Source organism: Nelumbo lutea, chromosome 5 (genome assembly GCF_056320005.1).
Source record: "Nelumbo lutea isolate HS-2025 chromosome 5, American lotus-T2T, whole genome shotgun sequence".
NCBI classification, from domain to species: Eukaryota; Viridiplantae; Streptophyta; class Magnoliopsida; order Proteales; family Nelumbonaceae; genus Nelumbo; species Nelumbo lutea.
The window spans coordinates 48,650,345-48,673,420 of NC_142688.1; the positions used below are offsets into that span (position 1 = coordinate 48,650,345).

Below are 23,076 nucleotides of genomic sequence, written 5' to 3' on the forward strand. Positions count from 1 at the left end.
ATCCTTGGTAGGGCAATCGACCTCTTCATTCTCCTCAGGCATGTCCATGGCTGCAATGTTATCCTCTATAGGAGCATCAAGTGATATATGGAGAATGGTATGCTCATCTCCCTTATAATCGCCATAAAACGTCAATTTTGGAGGAAGGATGGCAGTGTCGCAGAATAACTTGAAGTCATCATTTTTGAAACAGGTTGGATCATCTCCCACTAGGCCAAACGGGTATGGGATGCTAACATTCCCACATTTGCTTTGGCACCCAGGCCTTGTATCTGGCATTGTCAAAGTTGCTGTTATCGACTCATCATTTTCTCATTTTAATTTCCTTTTTTCATTCAAGTTGAACAAGTTGAACAAAGAAAAGGATTTCTTCAAAAACTGCAGGGGTGAAATTTGTATATCCAAGCCATAGCAATAGGTGGTTTAGTGTAGAGAAGTAAAAGATGCTTATAATTACCTTTGTATATCCAACTTAAATAGTGATATTTTAAGCAAAATTCATAAAAGAGTGAAAGAAGCCATACCTTGGCATCCATGGGGGAGGTAAGGATTCCCATGATAGCCTTGCATGCATTGGCAACTATATCCAAGGCTGCTGTTGGTGATAGAGCAGTTGGTGTTCTCCCCGCATGCGTAATTTCTGCTTTCTTTTTCACATGTCCTGTTCGCATTTGATCCGTCCAATTCTATGCATACAAATTAATGTTTTTAAATTACAAGCTGTTTATTTTTCAGATTAAGAGAAAATTAAAAATTCAGATGGCTAATGTGACCATACGAAGGTAAATTAATGAGATCCGAGTATGTTATCATTTCATTTATGGGATTTTTAGATTGCACTCCACGAATTCGGATTTAAAATCTCCCTCAACACCAGCTGACAGCACGTGACACAAGGCAGATTCAATCCTTGGATCACACCCTCAGTCGATTTAACAGTTGGAGTACTCACCCTTGGATCACACCGCGAGGCCTCCGATTCCTTTTCAGTGCTTGCAAGTGAGACCTTCTGCCTCATCCCTACTGGAAATCCAGTACTGACCTTACTCCCATTTTGTGGTAGCATCAAATATAATTTGAGTAGAACCAAGCCATTGTTGTAAGAAGTTATTCTAAATAAAAGCATACTGATCAAGAGTAGGGGTATCAATTGGACTAGATTTGGTCCAATCCAATCTAGTCCAATGTGAATTCATTATAAATGGAGCAGGTTCAATCCAATCCAATGATTATTTTAGACAATTTTGGATCGGTTTAATTCAATGTTTAGACCATCCAATCTGTTCAAATTTGTTTTAATTAAGATTAATTGTAACTCAAACCTAGTCCATTGACACCCATACTTTTAACTTCTATCAATGAACCATATATTAGCTCAATCCAACCCAATCCAATATAAACTTATTACAATTGGACTAGGTTCAATTCGATTAAATAGATACTTTGAACGATTAAATCTGGACTCTAGAGTGATCCAATTCAATATGTCTTGCTGGTCCATCCATTGTTGGTTCGTCCAATATGTCCAAATTGATTTTATGGATCCAATAACAACCCTAATGAGTAGTATAAGTACATATTGTCTATCCTCACTGTGATTTTAATGAAGATACCAAATTGGAATCACAAAAACATCCAAGATGACACACAAGCTGATGCGGACCCACAACGGATCTATAGCTCACCATAGAACAACGATGAGCTCAAAACTATCACAGTAATGCAATGGATGAAAACACTATCAACTAAATTCGCTAATAGTAGGACATCCATTAGGATCAAACAGGAACATGTCAAATTAGTTCTGATGCCACCCGTGCCATGTCACTACAGCAAACTTGTTAAGGGAAGTAACACACATGTAGTATGAGAATCCTCTGACAAAAGGAAACTTCGTCTTAGAAAGATCTCATAAGACAGATGGCAAACCCCTAGCAGTGTTCCCTTGTCAGTCGACACCGAATTGAATATTCCCTTTCCAAATAGGAGTCAAATCCTTATTGGCTCATTCCTTTCAGGAACACGGGATCTCCCTTTATCGGAGGGGGTTCAGATCATAATGAAGACATGACTCTCTGTCAATAGAAGCTCATAGCCTACCCATGTTCCTAGCCCCCCTTTTCCTTTCAAGGAGACCACCATACTTGCCCTTACGACTACATCCATATTAGAATCTCTAGTTATGTTCTTGATCGTGGAGATGACTGCTCACAGAATTAACCTTTCCCCAATCCCATAGGAACAGTCCAACAACCTTGACAACACTAACACAGGAGTTGAGGAACATATTAGCCTGGAAACTGTCGACCAGGTTGATATTGAGATCTTGACCAACAAGGAGTACGAGTTTTGACCGTCTAGAACAGATGCAAGCCAAAATGAGAGGCATCCAACAAAAAATGATAGTGATTGAACACTCGCCATTCACTCCTACTAGCCCTTCTACACCCGTCCCCGCAGGCTATCTTGGGAGTCTAAACCCTGGAGCAACAGAACATCCATCCGAAACCAATCATGTAGCCACACCATACGTGGCGTAGAGGACCTGCTTCTTTGCTATTGAACAACCATGTCTAGTCCAACCAGGTAGTGCGACGGTGGAGGCACCCATCAGTCGAATGGAGATAAGGGAGTATGTCCAAGGCTTGGTGGAAGAGAGCCGAAACATATCCCTCTGGTTATGTTCCTTTGCAATAGTGGCCACAATACGATGGGCAGAAGGGGAGCCCACAGGAACACACCAACAAGTTTGAAGATGCACTAGGAGTGTTCTCTTTCGATGAAGACCTATAGGTTCGAGAATTCTCTAAATCCTTGACTAGGCCAACATACTCGTGGTTTGTCAACCTGACGGCATGGAGCATCGACTCTTGGGATGAGTTAGCCAAGAAATTCTTATCCAAGTGGTTCACCCCCAAGTAGAGGTTGACGATGGTTGACTTACACAACACGGAACAACGTGTTGGGGAAGACCTATTGGCATATGTCATACGATTTCAAAAACTGACACACTCGGTCTTTGAAGAGCACACAACAGAAAAGGGCTTCGTGGAACAATGCATCCAGGGGATGCACCCAACATGTAGGATTGGGATCGAAAACATCAAGATTGAAACATTCAATCAGCTCTAGAAATGTGTTGAGAGAACAACATAGACTGTCACCACCCCGGAATCACGGCTAGCTTCATTAGGGCTACAGTATGCTAAGAACAAGACATATGTCGTTGATCGCAGACCCAAAATGTAGGATTGGGATCGAGAACATCGAGATTGAAACATTCAACCAACTCTGGAAATGCATTGAGAGAATAGCACAGACTATCACCACCCCGAAATCATGGCTAGCTTCATCAGAGCTATAGTACACTAACAATGAGACATATGTCATCGATCATAGACCCCTAAATACTAGAAAAACCAGCCAAGGGCATTACTATCTTGACGACTACCAAATATGATGAAATGGCCCACTGCCAACACCCCCTCCATTCCCCTACACCAATAGTGAAGTGATCACGATCATCAGCAAGCTCATGGAAGATCTTGTAATCAACCTACCACCACTAGTAGCTAGAGTCGATCCCGAGAAGGGAAAGCATGGGAGAAGATGGTGTAGTTATCACCAGTGGCTGAATCATGATCTGGTAGATTGCTTCACCCTCTAGCGGCTCTTCGCATAGAAAAGTGAAATTCGATGATTTTGCTAAAAAGAAGCCAACATAGGTAGAGACAAACCCCCACCCCTTGCACTCGCAAGGAGGTAGCATAAATATGGTCGGATCTTTAGGAGGCGATCATGTAGATGTGTTAATACAATGGTTTGAGCAGAACCCGAACTTGTAATAGTTCCTCAACAAATAAGGGGTCAATGCCACGGTGCAACAACTCGCCATCATGGCATTGGTGAAAGCTTTTAGGAGACTATTTGAACCACACTGCATAAGAAAGTCCTATGTAGAATTCACCCCAGATGACGTGTTGGCCACAAAACCCCACAACAACCAGCCCCTATATATCATAGCCAAAATAGGGGGTATGAGATTCAGTGCTCCTTACTTAACCAAGGAAGTTCCGTAAACCAGATCTTCCTCCACACCTTGAAACTCATGAATATATTGAAGGAAACTATCAGAGGGCTACCTAAGGAGGCCATGGATTTTAATGGGAATGCATCTATCACGGAAGGGTCGATTGAATTGCCAGTAGCTATTGGGCCTTTCTTCATCAACCATGATTTCTAGATGATATATAAGAAAATGGCATACCACAACTTGCTGGGTCAAGCATAAGGGCTGCACCATCAGGATTCCAATCACCCATGTCCCATTTGATAGATTGGAAGCACACCTGCAAGATGCCATGTACTACACAGAGCTTGCTGAAAAAAGGGATACTCAAGTGGCCAAAGTGGAAATCATGCGATTGTCGAACCCAATGAATGAGCCTCTGACAACCTCAGAGAGAAAAAAGCGATCTAGGTGTGTATGGGTGACAGACGAATGTAGAAAGAGTTACTACACCATTGTGGAAGAATATGAAGAAGTGGACATCTTAGTTACAAGGAAAGTTGTCTTAGAGGTATGAATCGTATTACCCTGTCTTGTCTTTTAATCAGAGTAATTGGTTTGCTTTTTAAAATAAAAGAAGAAAATAAGTACACATATGCACTCTAAACATTGTTTCATTCAAAACTATTGTGTTAAAAGACCAACTGTGAAACCACTATACAAAGATATCATGATGCTTTCATCGCAAGAAGAACCTGAACATACACAACAAAACAAAACAGCATCGAGAGTACACTAACTAATATCCTTAAAACATGTGATAATGATAGGAGAAATACTGAGATAGTATTAATAAGAGGACCATTCTAAGAAAACAAGGGAATACTGGATGAAATACACACACATCCTAAGCACATGCAAGATTCGAATGGCATAGTAGAGGAACCCTTGGAAGAAGTTAACATGGCCACCGAAGGAATGGAAAGGAGGCTATTGTTTGTGTCAACCAAGTTAGGCACTAAAGAGAAGGCAAAGTTGTTTGGCCAACAAGGTGTACGAGTTTTGACCATCTAGAACAGATGCAAGCCAAAATGAGAGGCATCAAACAAAAAATGATAGTGATTGAACACTCCCCATTCACTCCTATTAGCCCTTCTACACCCGTCCCCGCAGGCTATTTTGGGAGTCTAAAACCTGGAGCAACAGAACATCCATCCGAAACCAATCATGTAGCCTCACCATACGCGACGTAGAGGACCTGCTAATTTGCTGTTGAACAACCTTGTGTAGTCCAACCAGGTAGTGCGACGGTGGAGGCACCCATCAGTCGAATGGAGATAAGGGAGTACGTCCAAGGCTTGGTGGAAGAGAGCCGGAACATATCCCTCTGGTTATGTTCCTTTGCAATAGTGGCCACAATACGATGGGCAGAAGGGGAGCCCACAGGAACACACCAACAAGTTTGAAGATGCACTAGGAGTGTTCTCTTTCGATGAAGACCTATAGGTTTGAGAATTTTCTAAATCCTTGACTAGGCCAACATACTCGTGGTTTGTCAACCTGACGGCAGGGGGCATCGACTCTTGGGATGAGTTAGCCAAGAAATTCTTATCCAAGTGGTTTACCCTCAAGTAGAGGTTGACGATGGTGGACTTACACAACAAGGAACAATGTGTTGGGGAAGACCTATTGGCATATGTCATACAATTTCAAAAACTGACACACTCGGTCTTTGAAGAGCACACAACAGAAAAGGGCTTCGTGGAACAATGCATCCAGGGGATGCACCCAACATGTAGGATTGGGATCAAAAACATCAAGATTGAAACATTCAATCAGCTCTAGAAATGTGTTGAGAGAACAACATAGACTGTCACCACCCCGGAATCATGGCTAGCTTCATTAGGGCTACAGTATGCTAAGAACAAGACATATGTCGTTGATCGCAGACCCAAAATGTAGGATTGGGATCGAGAACATCGAGATTGAAACATTCAACCAACTCTGGAAATGCATTGAGAGAATAGCACAGACTATCACCACCCCGAAATCATGGCTAGCTTCATCAGGGCTATAGTACACTAACAATGAGACATATGTCATCGATCATAGACCCCAAAATACTAGAGAAACCAGCCAAGGGCATTACTATCTTGACGACAACCAAATATGATGAAATGGCCCACTGCCAACACCCCCTCCATTCCCCTACACCAATAGTGAAGTGATCACGATCATGAGCAAGCTCATGGAAGATTTTGTAATCAACCTACCACCACCAGTAGGTAGAGTCGATCCCGAGAAGGGAAAGCATGGGAGAAGATGGTGTAGTTATCACCAGTGGCTGAATCATGATCTAGTAGATTGCTTCACCCTCTGGCGGCTCTTCGCATAGAAAAGTGAAATTGGATGATTTTGCTAAAAAGAAGCCAACATAGGTAGAGACAAACCCCCACCCCTTGCACTAGCAAGGAGGTAGCATAAACATGGTCGGATCTTTAGGAGGCGATCATGTAGATGTGTTAACACAACGGTTTGAGCAGAACCTGAACTTGTAATAGTTCCTCAACAAATAAGGGGCCAATGCCACGGTGCAACAACTCGCCATCATGGCATTGGTGAAAGCTATTAGGAGACTATTTGAACCACACTGCATAAGAAAGTCCTATGTAGAATTCATCCCAGATGACGTGTTGGCCACAAACCCCAACAACAACCAGCCCCTGTATATCATAGCCAAAATAGGGGGTATGAGATGCGGTGCTCCTTACTTAACCAAGGAAGTTCAGTAAACCAAATCTTCCTCCACACCTTGAAACTCATGAATATATTGAAGAAAACTATCAGAGGGCTACCTAAGGAGGCCATGGATTTTAATGGGAATGCATCTATCACGGAAGGGTCGATTGAATTGCCAGTAGCTATTGGGCCTTTCTTCATCAACCATGATTTCTAGATGATATATAAGAAAATGGCGTACCACAACTTGCTGGGTCAAGCATAAGGGCTGCACCATCAGGATTCCAATCACCCATGTCCCATTTGATAGATTGGAAGCACACCTGCAAGATGCCATGTACTACACAGAGCTTGCTGAAAAAAGGGAAACTCAAGTGGCCAAAGTGGAAATCATGCGATTGTCGAACCCAATGAATGAGCCTCTGACAACCTCAGAGAGAAAAAAGCGATCTAGGTGTGTATGGGTGACAGGCGAAAGTAGAAAGAGTTACTACACCATTGTGAAAGAATATGAAGAAGTCGACATCTTAGTTACAAGGAAAGTTGTCTCACAGGTATGATTCGTATTACCCTGTCTTGTCTTTTAATCAGAGTAATTGGTTTGCTTTTTAAAATAAAAGAGGAAAATAAGTACACATATGCACTCTAAACATTGTTTCATTCAAAACTATTGTGTTAAAAGACCAACTGTGAAACCACTATACAAAGATATCATGATGCTTTCATCGCAAGAAGAACCTGAACATACACAACAAAACAAAATAGCATCGAGAATACACAAACTAATATCCTTAAAACATATGATAATGATAGGAGAAATACTGAGATAGTATTAATAAGAGGACAATTCTAAGAAAACAAGGGAATACTGGATGAAATACACACACCTCCTAAGCACATGCAAGATTCGAATGGCATAGTGGAGGAACCCTTGGAAGAAGTTAACATGGCCACCGAAGGAATGGAAAGGAGGCTATTGTTTGTGTCAACCAAGTTAGGCACTAAAGAGAAGGCAAATTTGTTTGGCCAACAAGGTGTACGAGTTTTGACCATCTAGAATAGATGCAAGCCAAAATGAGAGGCATCCAACAAAAAATGATAATGATTGAACACTCCCCATTCACTCCTATTAGCCCTTCTACACCCGTCCTCGTAGGCTATCTTGGGAGTCTAAAACCTAGAGCAACAGAACATCCATCTGAAACCAATCTTGTAGCCGCACCATACGCGGCGTAGAGGACCTGCTTCTTTGCTGTTGAACAACCTTGTGTAGTCCAACCAGGTAGTGCGACGGTGGAGGCACCCATCAGTCGAATGGAGATAAGGGAGTACGTCCAAGGCTTGGTGGAAGAGAGTCGGAACATATCCCTCTGGTTATGTTCCTTAGCAATAGTGGCCACAATACGATGGGCAGAAGGGGAGCCCACAGGAACACACCAACAAGTTTGAAGATGCACTAGGAGTGTTCTCTTTCGATGAAGACCAATAGGTCCGAGAATTCTCTAAATCCTTGACTAGGCCAACATACTCGTGGTTTGTCAACCTGACGGCAGGGAGCATCGACTCTTGGGATGAGTTAGCCAAGAAATTCTTATCCAAGTGGTTTACCCTCAAGTAGAGGTTGACGATGGTGGACTTACACAACACGGAACAACGTGTTGGGGAAGACCTATTGGCATATGTCATACGATTTCAAAAACTGACACACTCGGTCTTTGAAGGGCACACAACAGAAAAGGGCTTCGTGGAACAATGCATCCAGAGGATGCACCCAACATGTAGGATTGGGATCGAAAACATCAAGATTGAAACATTCAATCAGCTCTAGAAATGTGTTGAGAGAACAACATAGACTGTCACCACCCCGGAATCACGGCTAGCTTCATTAGGGCTACAGTATGCTAAGAACAAGACATATGTCGTTGATCGCAGACCCAAAATGTAGGATTGGGATCGAGAACATCGAGATTGAAACATTCAACCAACTCTGGAAATGCATTGAGAGAATAGCACAGACTATCACCAACCCGAAATCATGGCTAGCTTCATCAGAGCTATAGTACACTAACAATGAGACATATGTCATCGATCATAGACCCCGAAATACTAGAGAAACCAGCCAAGGGCATTACTATCTTAACGACAACTAAATATGATGAAATGGCCCATTACCAACACCCCCTCCATTCCCCTACACCAATAATGAAGTGACGATCATGGGCAAGCTCATGGAAGATCTTGTAATCAACCTACAACCACCACTAGCAGGAGTCAACCCTGAGAAGGGAAAGCATGGAAGAAGATGGTGTAGCTATCACTAGTGGCTGAATCATGATTTCGTAATCGTGATCTCTACCCAAAGTCCTAACCATTTCCCATCCAAATGGTGGTCGAGAATTCAGGATATACATAACATCTAACTTAGAAGCCATAGGCTGTTTGGTAGCCTAAGAGAATGATGAAAAAGTCGAGTGGCCCATCTATTATGCGAGTAGAACTTTGAAACCAATAGAGAACATCTACTTACACATGGAATAATAGTGTCTAGCATTAGTCTTTACTACATAAAAGTGTGATCCAATCAGGTACTTCATTGATAGATCCCTACTCTCTAGAAGATTGGTCGAATGAATGATGAAGCTGATTGAGTATAGTATCGAATACATCCAAACTAGAGTGATAAAGTGTCAAGCAGTCGCAAACCTCCTATTTGCTTTTCCTACTAGTGATGATTTCCCCATCTCTGAAGAGATACCCAAAGACCTCCCCCTCATCGCGGCAGTAGAGAAGGCAGGATGGGTTATAACATTCGATGGTAGTAGTTCCAATTCCTCTACAGGAACCAGAGGTATATTGTCTTCACCTACCAGATAGACTTCAGCCTACTCCCCCAAATTGCAATTCCCCTACTCCCACAATATCACAGAATATGAAGCACCGGTGATGGGTCTAACAATAGCAAGGGATTCCAAAGGAAAGAAAGTAAAATTCATAGGAGATTCCACGATAGTAATTGGACAAATGGGGGGTCACACCACAGTAAAAGAATTGACAATCTTGTCATATAGAACATTGATCCAAAAATTGACCAAATACTTGGAGATAACCTACGAAGACCAGAATCGGGCCAAGAATAGATATGTTGATTCTCTAGCCACTCTGGGGTCTAAGATACAATCGAGCAGCCCAAATGATAGGGTTATCGACATCCACTACACACTATTGATTGCTACCCTCAGGAACACTCACTCCAATGTAGAAAGGCATGGCAGGCATGCTGAGCATATGGACGAGAAACAAAATTCTCTAGAGAAGCAAACTTCTACTCTATCTCATCAATGCCAAACCACTTCTCTCTCTTAGCATTGAGACACCTCATCCCACGACAAATGTCTAGTGACACATCCTCATAACCATCACCCTCTAACATAGCGATAATAACAGATAACTGTGACAATCACTAAGGAGTGACGCTTAGCTACAAGTGCTTGCAAATGAACATTAACATAAAAGGGGAAAACACATATGATAAGCAACACTTATAGCTAGAGTCCATGGTTTAATGAATAATATCAACCATCTGGACATATAAATATCCAAGAAACATCGAAGCCAATGAAAGCTGATGACCACAAACTAGAACAACCGCAAGAGGAACCAGGATGGTATTAAGGCCACAGTTAGGGTTCCCAAGAAAAAAAACCATGACACAACATAGAGAATAAATGTTGCGAAATGACATTGACCATCTGTCTTTCTGGCCATAACATCTATTGGTCCCGTGCTTTCAAACCAGAAACCAATCTAGGTTTTGAGGGGTCATTTCCCCCAGGCAGTCGATTCATCTACCTGTGCCTTGTAAATGTTGAGCTCTTCCCCAACTCTGTATATAGATAGGTCAAGATATTGGGAATGAACTTGGCGTATTGAGGATGGTCGGCTGAAATAGCACCACCCAACGGTAATGCAAGCAGAACAGCCATGTCGTCAACAATGACACTGAACTGACTGAATGCACCTATGAACGTATGTGTCCGGCAACACCAATGGGACAAGAGTGGAAACATATAATCCACCCCTTCTCTATCTGGAAGGTCCAAGAAATAGTCTGCAAATCTTAATAACCTGGCACTCTGGAGCAACCAATAGTACATGGGGTTTTCTAGGAGGAAAAGAGTCCATGCTGTGAAATTTATTAAGGACCTAGAAGCATTAGTGCTTAGTCTAGAACAACTGAAGTAAATAGTGTGCTTCAAATGACCATAAAAACATGCAACCTCATTCACCTCCACCATGTCAAACATGCCATCCTTCCCCCTAGACTCAGGCATGGGAGGTTAGAAAACCTTCCCATGACCAGCAACCAACAATCTTCACTGACTCGTATTCGGGGAGTAGTTCCATAGTGTCCACATCCCTTACAAAATCAATGAAGGGGCAATCAGATTGCACAACCTTCTACTGCTTGTGAGGAGCCATTGATACGAGAGATGGAAAAATCATGCAAGAAAAGAAAATAAACAAGAAGATCAAAACTAAACAGAACTACTTCAGTAGCAAAGCGAATGCGAAGACAAAGTTTGAAGTGAATAGTACCCTTTATAGTAGTCCCATTCACATTGACAACTCAAACAGGGCGTAAGGAGGCAAAACAAATGATTACTAGCTACTCGCTAGCATACAGTTGACATACCGGCCATTACACATTTAAATTATTATTCATAGAAAAAGGCAACACACAAACATCAAATTTAAAACTGCTACCACAACACATAATAGCCAATCCGAATGAAGAAACATGAAGCCCGGCACACCCGCCAAAACATGTGACTGACTAGCAATGAATATGAGACAATGGTTCTACATCCAACATACATAACCATGTGACTAACTGTGACCCACTATATACACAACCACAATAGCATGGTACCACTTACATGATTGATAGAAGAGATCCTTCCCAAAAAATATTGCATAAGAAGAAGAAGAGGACAGAAGCCATCCTTTAAATAGATTTATCCAAAAATAATATTATACACACAAGACATTAGAAAAGCTGCACACTTCACCAAGATACAATAGGGTAAACTATAATGCCAATATATGAATGCACTCGAAGTGTTTCCTGACAAAAAGCATTTTGTCAAGACATGGGGGGGCTGAAAAACCAAACATGACCAAAACAACCTCTCGACAAAATGTTTCCCATCAAGAAAGAAGGGGGCTAATAGTATGAAAAGTCAAGCAACCTTAACAGCAACAAACTCCAAAATCATACACCCCAACAGTAACACCCTTTTCTCAAGACGTAGACAAAACTTTGCAAAAACCTCCCTTCAATAGCCAAAGTTGTTGGGAGCACACACACGACAACAAAACCTAAGAAAAAATCAGCGATCAACTTAAAATGAACCAAAAAACAGCCTTTGCCCATGTGTCGATCACAATACTCTAGCCAATATTAAAATGCAGCAATCACAGAAATGCTTATTGATAAGAACACTCTTACTAATAAGCAAGGGCCTAAATGTAAGTACATGTAATCTATCCTCACTACAACTATGATGAAGATACCAAATTGGAATCACAAAAACATCTAAGGTGATAAACAAGCCAATGTGGAACCGCAATGGGTCCATAACTCGTCACAGACCTACGATTAGCTCGAAACCATCACAATCCTACAATGGACAAAAATACCATCAACTGAATTCAACTGTACTAGGACATCCAATAGGATCAAATAGGGACATGTCATATTAGTTCTGATGCCAGCCACACTATGCCATTACAGGAGACCCATAAAGGGAAGTAACACACGTGTAGTATGAGAATTCTCGGATGAAAGGAAACTTTGCCTTAGGAAGATCTCATAAGACACGTGGCAAACCCTTAACAATGTCCTTATGTTAGCCAACACCGAATCGAAGATCCCCTTTCCGAATAGGAGTAAAATCCTTATGTTAACAATGTCCTTAACAATGTCCTTATGTCTTAATGAAGACATGACTCTGTATCAATAGAAACACATAGACAACCACACTTAGCCTTACCACCACATCTACAAGGAGAAGCAAAAGAAAACTAGGAAAAAGAAGAGCCACCAACAACCTATTATAGTGCTGAATGGAAGTCCTAGTTACATTGTTTTTTCCAAAAAAGGATGCTTCAATTCATGGCACTACTCCAAGCTATAAAGATGCGAGTCCAGCAACAACATGCGTAGAAGACTAGCGCAATCACATTCACGAGGTGTTACAAGCCATGTTAAACTTATACAGGCACGTTCTCTTCTGCCAAATGCCTCTTGTTCTTTAGTGGGCTGGTTTGTTCAATGTTTTAAAAACTGACCTAGAGGCCAAACCGTTTTGCCTCCAAGTCATGGTTCACTGGTTCAACTAGTGGGGTCGAATGGTTCAAGCCATGTTACGTCATATATATGTGTGTGTGTACATATATGTTTATAAATGTATATATCTTATCAATAAATAATGTAGAAATATTTTAGATATGTTATATATATTTTTATATTTAATTTATGTTTTTCTAATTTAGTTTTTAATTTTTTATTTATAAAAAATGTTAAAAATTGAAATTTGAGGCCAAAAAAAGTGTTATTTCTTTTGCAAAAATTGTGGGGCAAGGTGTGTATGGCTCCTTGGAATGCATAGATCTTAAAAAGTTACCTAAAATAAAAAAGAAAAAGAAAAAGAAAAACAATCACCACAATCAGACATTGGAGTGCAAAGTTATGGCCTCCGAAATTTTGTATACATTAAATGTGCAACCCGTAACCAAGTGATCAGGTCGAATTGATCAACGGTCAAATTGGCCAGATCAAACATTTCTTGACCAAAGCAACAATTTTTGACTGTTTAATGGGTCTTTGATTAAACCGAACCTAAAATCCTGACTGGGTGACAATTCGAATGATTTGACTAGCTGGGTCAATGATGGGTTGAAAACATTGGGTTTGTTGTTTTAGGGCCCGTTCTCAATTAAGTTCAACCCATTAGAGAGGAATTTGCTAGCTCCAACAGTATACGGCAATTAGTACATCTATGTCAAACTCGGATAGTAGTGGACCCTTGGCACTTCAATGAAGGTTTACATTTCTTTTAAGGGTAGAATCTACCTGAACCACCACTCCCCAGTCCCCATAATTAGAGATCCTCAAGTAATTTAACAATAGTACCTATGAAGGCTACCCAAAAACGCTATGGGCTCACAATTGTACCACCACATCAGATCTAGGCCCATATCTCCATGAACTTTATGGGCTCGCTAGCTCACAATGAAATACTTCATTCATATAGTCGATTGAATTTCCAAATATGCCCATTTTCTACCCATAACAAATCATGCAGGACTCAATTATCTGCAACTGAGATGTAACATTTACAAATAAATACTAATGCGTTTTCTTCAATCTCCGTAGTATATATAGATTTTAATTTCAGCTTGTGATGCATTGATGCCATGAATTAAATAATAAAAATAAGAATTATAAGAAGTATTATAAAATTTATTAAATACTTTAAGGGAATTTGTCTAAAAATCATCATGAGTTTTTAGTATTTCTATTAAACTCACCACAACTTTTCAAAATGTCTGAAATTTACCATGTCAATAATTTTTTATTTTCCAAAACTTACCTTCCCTTAGTGCACCCGTTAACTTTTCTTAGAGGTGTCCACATAAATAATAATTTTCATAACCAAATCACTCTTGAATGGCAAGTTAGAGGAAAAGGGTGCTTTTCAGCTTTCAATTTTCATGTATTGTTTTTGCATTTTTAGTATTTTATTATAATTTCCAATGTTTTTACTAATACACACTATGCTTTAATTATTTGTCTTTATTATACGGATTTTGATAAGAACATTAAAATTATTATTACAATTATTGTTTTATTTATTGTTATCATTTAAAACTATAACATGCAATACATGTATACATTTCTACTCTTCCCAAACTGAGCATGAACAAGAAAACAGATATAACCTTAGCTAAAAACACTGGTACTGTTATTTGGATGGGTCAGGTCGGGTTTGTTAAACCTATTCCAAGTAGTCAAGTCGGGTTGGATTGCCTTCAGATCGGGTTTGGGTTGCAAAACCCATACATACAGAACTCGATCATTTGGCATCCTTACAAGAGTAAACTGTAAGACATGAGCACATGGGCGATCCAAAGAATTCCCTTACCAGATCAATGGTTTTGATTAGCGACTTCCGTACGTCAATAACAATAATGCATTTATTATCATTCAATTTTCATATTTGTATTTGAATTAGCAAGGCATTTGTCATGCTACTTTCATAATTTTAATATTTGTATTTGAATTTTAAAGTAAAAGAAGATAAATTCTTTGAACTTAATACCATACCTCGGCATCCATCGTGGAGATAGGGATTCCCTTGATAACCTGGCAGGCAATTGCAAAGATATCCAACGCCATTTGTGGAGTTAGTGCAATAGGTGTTGCTCCCGCAGGCATAACCAACCACATCTCTTTGTGCTTCATCGCATGTCTGCATTCTAATTGCCCAGTCCAGAATTATGGAAGTGTTGATCCCGACATTTACAAGGTGTTCCACATCGTTTCTTATGTCCCAGAGATGTGAAACTTGTGAGTCAAATAATGAATCCTGGGCGTCGGACATAAGAACAGCCAACCCACATCTACTAATATTCCTTGTGTATGCCAAGTCGTTAAGGCTCCTTGTGCTTGCTTCAAAATCATTAAGATCGTTTGGTATGGTTGTCTGGCAGCAACCAAAGCCACCGCAAGATGAACTAGCTGTCACTTTGGTATCGTTCAAGCACGATGATCGACATTCCACATAGAACATAGAGCCCTCGTAATCATCCAATTCGCCATACGTGTCGCAACCGACTGCCATGAATCTGTTTCTGGTATTGGAGAGCCTGTATGTGTTTGGAAAAGAATATCTAATGCTATAACCCGCCAGGCCTTTATTTGCACCCACGTAACATTTGGCACTTCCCAGAATGGAAGTCGTTAGTTGATGAGCATCAAGTGATATATGGAGAATGGTATGCTCATCTCCCTTATAATCGCCATAAAACGTCAATTTTGGAGGAAGGATGGCAGTGTCGCAGAATAACTTGAAGTCATCATTTTTGAAACAGGTTGGATCATCTCCCACTAGGCCAAACGGGTATGGGATGCTAACATTCCCACATTTGCTTTGGCACCCAGGCCTTGTATCCGACGATATCAATAATGCTGCAATAAATACATTTTCGAATTTAATTTCTGCCTTTCATACTTTAATTACAACAAATTCATTCCGAGAAAAGTCATTGAGCAAATGCGATAGGTGATTGTTTTTTTATGTTATTAAAAAGGGAAAATCAATGATGCAGCAAGGACATGGTCTAAGTAGAGTTTTTATCAAATAAGACATGATTGGTTACTAATATTCCTTGTGTATGCCAAGTCGTTAAGGCTCCTTGTGCTTGCTTCAAAATCATTAAGATCGTTTGGTATGGTTGTCTGGCAGCAACCAAAGCCACCGCAAGATGAACTAGCTGTCACTTTTGTATCGTTCAAGCACGATGATCGACATTCCACATAGAACATAGAGCCCTCGTAATCATCCAATTCGCCATACGTGTCGCAACCGACTGCCATGAATCTGTTTCTGGTATTGGAGAGCCTGTAAGTGTTTGGAAAAGAATATCCAATGTCATAGCCCACCAGGTTATAATGTGCACCCGTGTAACATCTTACGCTTCCCAGAATGGAAGTCGTTAGTTGATGAGCATCAAGTGATATATGGTCATCTCCCACATAATCGCCATAAAACGTCAATTTTGGAGGAAGGACAGCAGTGTTGCAGAATAACTTGAAGTCATCATTTTTGAAACAGGTTGGATCATCTCCCATATCAGCCTTCTTACATAACACTTCCAAATCAGCCTTCTTTGCCACCCCAGCTTTTATAAATCAAGATCAGCCCCTCAACTTCACTTCTGTCTCCCACATTCCAACCTGATCCGAACCCAAAGATATCCCCTCAACCCAAATCCGAGTCTCCAATAGTCTCAGTAGAAACCGCAATTAAAGCGCCATTCGACACCGCTTCAAGGATGGTGAGATAGGCGCAACATGCAAAGATGAATCGGAGAAATACAGATAGGCTCAATACAGAATTCTGATTTCTACTGTAAATTTATAATATCAATGTCCTTCCATTAATTTCGCAGCCACCGTTTCTTCTTATCACCACCTCTCTGTCTCAACCAGCATAACACAGCACAACGTTTCTCCAACGACAAGGTCTGTCCCAGCCCAGGCACTGGAGACGACTTACCACCAACCGATGGCCTATTTCTGTAGAGTAGAAAACGACCTCAGTAACGCAAAATGGGACCTCCTTTCACCTGTGGCTCTTTTGCAACCGACGGACTATTCCAAAGATCATGTCTTTCCAGTTTCCAATATCATAGTCGAACAAGTAATGTAAAAACAGAGAGCAAAGTATTGCATAAGCATGCAAATCCCACTACCGAAGCATAGAAATAGAGACCCAAAATGGGCCCAAACCAGAAGGCACAGACTCAGGGTCGAGCCCAGCAAAACAAACCTAAACAAAAATAGGGAGGCAAGCTAAAGCCCCACTTGGAAAAACACGACACAGAAAAAAAAAAAAAAAAAAGGCCCGGAAGCTCACTTTTGACACTCTAAAAAAAAGATAAAAATATAATATATATAGTTATATATTTATTATATAGAAAACATTAGGGTATATCTCTGATATTTTATATTAATTAATCATATTAAAAAAAAGTTTGACAAACAATAATTGTTTTTATTGGTGATAGAAATAAAATATAAATCAATTTAAAAATGAAACTTTTTTCCGTTTAGAGACAAGTCAATAATTCAACCTTTTAGGTCAAATGTGTCAATTATCGATATCATAATTAAATAATAATAAAAACTAAAAATGAAAATACACAAAAGTATAAAAAGTACAAAAGAAAATTGTAGAAAACAACTGAGAACATCTCAAATATCCTATATTCATCATATTAAACAAAATGAAGTGTGACAAATAAGAATAGTTTTTATATAATTATAGAAACGTATTATTTACTATCATCATTATGTAAATTAGACCCAATCACAAGTTACACACATGTATTATTTCAAGAGTGCACAAATTTGCACTCATTTATCTGTTTAGAATTATCTTTATGTTGATTATGGGTAACTTTTCAAGATCCATGAGAAGGTGCATTGCCTTTCTATTTTTACCGAAAAAGACCGTTTTCAATCTCATATCCCAATTTTTAGCATTTTGTATAAATAAAAAAATAAAAACTGAAATAAAATTATAGGTTACGCATTAAATAATGCATATACATTTATATATTATAGGTACAGTGTAATTATATGTTACATTCAGTTTTTTATTACACTAATATATATTATATATTTATAATATATTTTATAATATACCAGTTCAGTTTCAAGTTTGTGCCCATTATTTGTTTGGTTAACCAAACTGTAAACACCCCTAATTATGAACTGACTCAACAAATAACAATGGACGTTTACTCTCATTCCGAACAACAAAAACCAAGACAGCTCAGGAAAAATTTAAACTATCAAACTTCTGAATTTCTTCGTCTTCCCCCTTTACCATTTACCACGGACACCATGCTTCCCCATGCACCTATGGTTTGAGAAAGATCAATTAATTCTCTCTTGGATTATTATTTCTCTCAGACTGTGTTTGATTTGAAAGAAAAAGTAGGAAAAGAGAGAAAAAAATAAAAAAAACTTTATAAATTTTGTATAATTTTCCTTGTCTTTCTCTTTATTTCTCTACCTTTTTTGAATCAAACATTGTCTTATTGAAAGCCGTTTTGCACTAATTGTAGGATATCGATGCTCACTAGATGTGTGGAATGCACTCTCTAAATCTTCTGCAAACTATTCACGCCCACGCTTTAGATTGATCCAACTTAGGAAACAGTTGCATATAGTCTTAATCTGAGTATGTGTTAAGTTGAGCCTACTTACAAGCTCTTCGGGCTCGGATTGCTAAATACTTGAATTCGGCTTACAATAATCAAGTTCAAGTTGAGCTCAAACTCGAGTCGAGTAAATGGTTGAGTTAGGTTCGAGCTTTACAATAATCAGCTCGAGTCGCTCATCAGCCTAATTGAGTTCATAATAAAATAATATAATATTTTTTAATATATTTGTATTTATAATATAAAGAAATATTAATCTTTTTATATTAATTTATTTATAATATAAATGAATACATTTATAATTGACATTCAAAAATATATTTTTATTTATAATACTTACAATATTAATTTATTTATAATTTTTAATATATTTTAATTTTAGTATACTTAATACTTACAATATGAATTTATTTAATTTTAGATAAGTGCAACCAAAATAGGAAAGGATGGTGACAATTCCGCTAGGGGTTAGATCTTATCCCGAAGACCTCAATGGTTAACCTCATCCCGACATCCTCAAAAGCCTCATTCGACCAGGGCATAGACCTTTAGTTATAAAAAGGGACCTACAACTCAAGGTAATTTCGGGTTCCCCCTTTCAATAGTCCAGTTTTCGGGTTGACAATTCAACTATTCGATTCAAATGGACAATATTCTCTAACAACAAAATTGTGCTTTTTCGGGATGACAGTTTGACTGTTCAGTTCGAATGGATGGCTTGTTTTGACAACAAAAATTACAAGCAAAAAATTATAAAGTCGATCTAGCCACTGGTTTTTAGGTCGGCGGTTCGACCATCCGGTTCAAACGGACGACTCATTCTAAAAACAAAAATTAAAGGCAAAAAAATGCATGCATGAGGTCCATTAAGTAGTATTATACATGTTATGTCATTCCAAAACAAGACTCATACGGTTTGACCGTCCATTTTAAACGAATGACCTATTTGAACAACAAAAATTATAGGCAAAAAATTGAATGTGTGACATCCATTAAGCAGTATCATACATGTTATGTCATTAAAGCATATGACTCATATGACCCAAAAACAGAACCATTCTTACCACTGGTTTTCAGGTTGGTGATTCAATTGTTCGATTCTAACATATGAGCTATCCTGACAACAAAAATTAAAAAAGGATAAAAAATGGCCAAAAACCATTGAATGAATCAATGGGTCAACGGTTCAACAACTCGAGACAAGGAGTTAATGACCAATTCAATAGTTTTTTACTAGGGACTGGGATTGGGGTAGAACCGAACCAATTGCTTGGATAATCCCCAATTAAAAAATAAAAAAATGGTAGCTCAACCAGGTTCGAACGAACGACCCATTTTAGCAACAAAAATTACAAGAAAAAAATTGAGTGTGTAAGGTCCATTAAGTAGTATCATATGTGTTATGTCATTCGAGCATTTGACTCATATAGCTTGAAAACGGAATCATTCTAGCCATCGGTTTTTGGGTCAATAGTTCAATTGCTTGGTTCGAATGGATAGCCCATTTTGACAACAAATATAAAAAAAAAAGACCAAAAACCATTGAACGGGTCAATGAGCCAACAATTTTATTGCCTGGATCAATGGGTCGTTGACCGATTCAATGGTTTTTGGCCAAGGATCGGGATTGGGATAAAATGGAACTGTTTGCCTGGAGGTTCCTAATTAAAAAAAAAAAGAAAAGAAAAGACAAAAAACCATTGAACAGGTCAATGGGTCAATAGTTTGACTACCCCGATCGATGGGTCATTGACCGATTCATTGGTTTTTGGCTAGGGACCAAGATTAGGGTAAAACTGAACCGGTTGCCTAGAGAGTTCCCGAACTGAAATGTTCGTCCATCCGGGTCAACAGCATTTCGAAAACCATGGTTTTTATGCATTTGAATTTTCACTATTCAAAGTTTTCTTCTACTATGGGCTTTATTCAAGCATGTGCGACATGTTCCTCTTTTTCATTTTCTACTTTTTTTTATATATTTGGTCATCTTCTTCAAGATCCTCCAAAACAGTTTAGGGTTTATCACTATTTTATTTTTTCTCTTTTGTTTTTTCTTAAGGTTTCATGTGCAATTTTTTTTTTCTTACAAGACGATCTACTTTGTCTCTTTCTTTAATTGTATATATGTTTAGCCAAAGTGGAACTTTGGACTCGATTTTTTAATTTTTTTGATTGGTTTCTAGTTTGGTGGATTTACTACAAATATTTTTTTGTGTTTAAGGTCACTTTGGATTTATCTTTCAAGGTTTTGGAATCCCTAGCAATGTCCACCATTCTCATGACTATGGCTACAAAGTTATTCCATCTAATTATTGACATTTAAAAAAATGAGCCGAAAATGGAACCATTCTGGCAACTGGTTTCTAGGTTGACGGTCCAACTATTCGATTTGAACGGATGGCCCATTTTGACAACAAAAATTAAAAATAAAAAATGCCCAAAATCATTGAATGGGTTGACAGGTCGATGGTTCAACCACCCTGGTCAATGGGTCAGTAATTGATTCAATGCATTTACCCTAACAAATGTTACCTACAAGGATATTAACCTGGGTCGGATAAGATAGAAAAGAAGTTGTAAGCACATTGAATGAGCACTTGAAACTTTTTTTGACACCTGTCCCTTATAATACCCTCACCCCACCCTTGAAAAAGACTAATACTCACTTTTGAAAGTTGTCAAAATATTTATCAACTGCTCATTTACTGTACCAATTAGATCCGGTCATTTAGTGTACCTTCCAAACTGAGCACAAATATCAACTAAACGTACAAAATTGGCACTGAGATAAAAATTAGAATAAAACGCCCTATCACTGTATCACATGCCCCAAAACCACAGAAAAAGGATTTTCCAAATAAACTGGAGGGATGAAAGCAAAGCAGGTGGAGATTCGATGGGCACCCTCTAATCAATAGTGCGGATTGATCACATATTTATGGAAAGTAGCAATAGGTGGTGTCGTCTATGCAGTAATATAAGATGCCTGCCTTTATTTCCTACTTAAATAATTGTAAAATTTGAAGAAAACTGGAAAAATTAAAATTTGTGAAGACATACCTTGGCATCCATCAGGAAGATAAGGATTCCCATAAAAACCTTCGGTACATTGGCATATATATCCTGGGCTGTCTTTGGAGATGTAGCAGTTGGTGTTATTCCCACATGCGTAATTGCTGTTTGCTTTCTCACATGTCTTGTTTGGATTAGACCCGCCCGATACTATGCATGCATATAAATTAAATTAAGATCTAATTCTTAAACTAAATTCTGCTGTTTTAGAGGTTTGGGAGTGTTTAAAAATAAGTGTTTATTTGAAAAAAATACTTATTTGGGATTGGACCACATTATTAAGTACTTATTGGTATATGGGAAATAAGTTCAAAATAAGTATTTATTTTCAATATGAGGGGTTAGTTTTTTAAGCCAAAATTTCTAGTTTTTTTTTAAGTGCTTGCACAATAAGCATTTATTCAATTATTTTCTTCCAAAATTATCTATGTTGAATTTTAGAATACCACTTATAAAATGATCCTTAGTTGAACTTTATAAAAGTACTTTTATAAAAATATTTTTATAAAAACATTTTTATAGAAGTACTTTTATAAAAGTGTTTTTATTAAAGTGGTTTCACAAAATTACCTAAGTAAAAGTACTTTTATAAAAAATGCTTTTGAAAAAGTGATTTCATAAAAGTGTTTTAATGTAAACGTACTTATCATAAAAGTGTTTTTATAAAAATACTACAATGGATGAAAATACCATAAAATTATTCTTAGTTGAATTTTATAAAAGTACTTTTGTAAAAGAATTTTTATAAAAATGTTTTTATAAAAGTACTTTTACAAAAGTATTTTTATTAAAGTGATCTCACAAAATTACTTAATGTAAAAATACTTTTATAAAAGTGCTTTTGAAAAAGTGATTTCATAAAAGTGTTTTAATGTAAAAGTACTTATCATAAAAGTGTTTTTATAAAAATAATTTAATAAAAATACTTTCTTATATGTATATTTGGAAAATTTGAAAGAAAACGAATAGCAAAATAGTCAGAAATACTTATTCAAGTGTGAACTGCCAATGGGGGATGGGCTACTACTCCCTATTGTGTATCCCTTCAAAATGAATAAAAAAAGTAAATAAGTGCTTATTCAAACACTTATTCTTATGATAAGCACTCCCAAACATGGCCCAACTTTGACCAATTAATCAATACTACTCTGAGAAGTTTTATGAATACCAGCTGATTAATTTAATTGGTTAACACTTACGATATCCAAAGGATATCAAGAAACAGAAATTTCAAACGGTAC

General features: G+C 38.3%; 1 protein-coding gene across 1 annotated transcript; it reads right to left on the reverse strand.

Moving 5' to 3' along the window:
• Positions 1-163: 163 nt before the first annotated feature.
• Positions 164-15,444, reverse strand: LOC148852247 (uncharacterized). Its single transcript, XM_088947287.1, has 3 exons — positions 15,138-15,444; positions 525-686; positions 164-272 (listed from the first exon to the last, which is right to left on the reverse strand). Exons 1-3 carry the CDS (start codon positions 15,273-15,275, stop codon positions 210-212), a joined length of 363 nt encoding a protein of 120 aa, XP_088803413.1. The 5' UTR covers positions 15,276-15,444; the 3' UTR covers positions 164-209.
• Positions 15,445-23,076: the final 7,632 nt, after the last annotated feature.

Coding starts and splice junctions, on each gene's coding strand:
- LOC148852247 (XM_088947287.1), bottom strand. CDS start 15,275: ATGAAGCACAAAGAGATGTGGTTGGTTATGCCTGCGGGAGCAACACCT. Junction 687..15,137: donor TCTCCACGATGGATGCCGAG/GTATGGTATTAA, acceptor TTGTATGCATAG/AATTGGACGGATCAAATGCG. Junction 273..524: donor CCTCCCCCATGGATGCCAAG/GTATGGCTTCTT, acceptor TGACAATGCCAG/ATACAAGGCCTGGGTGCCAA.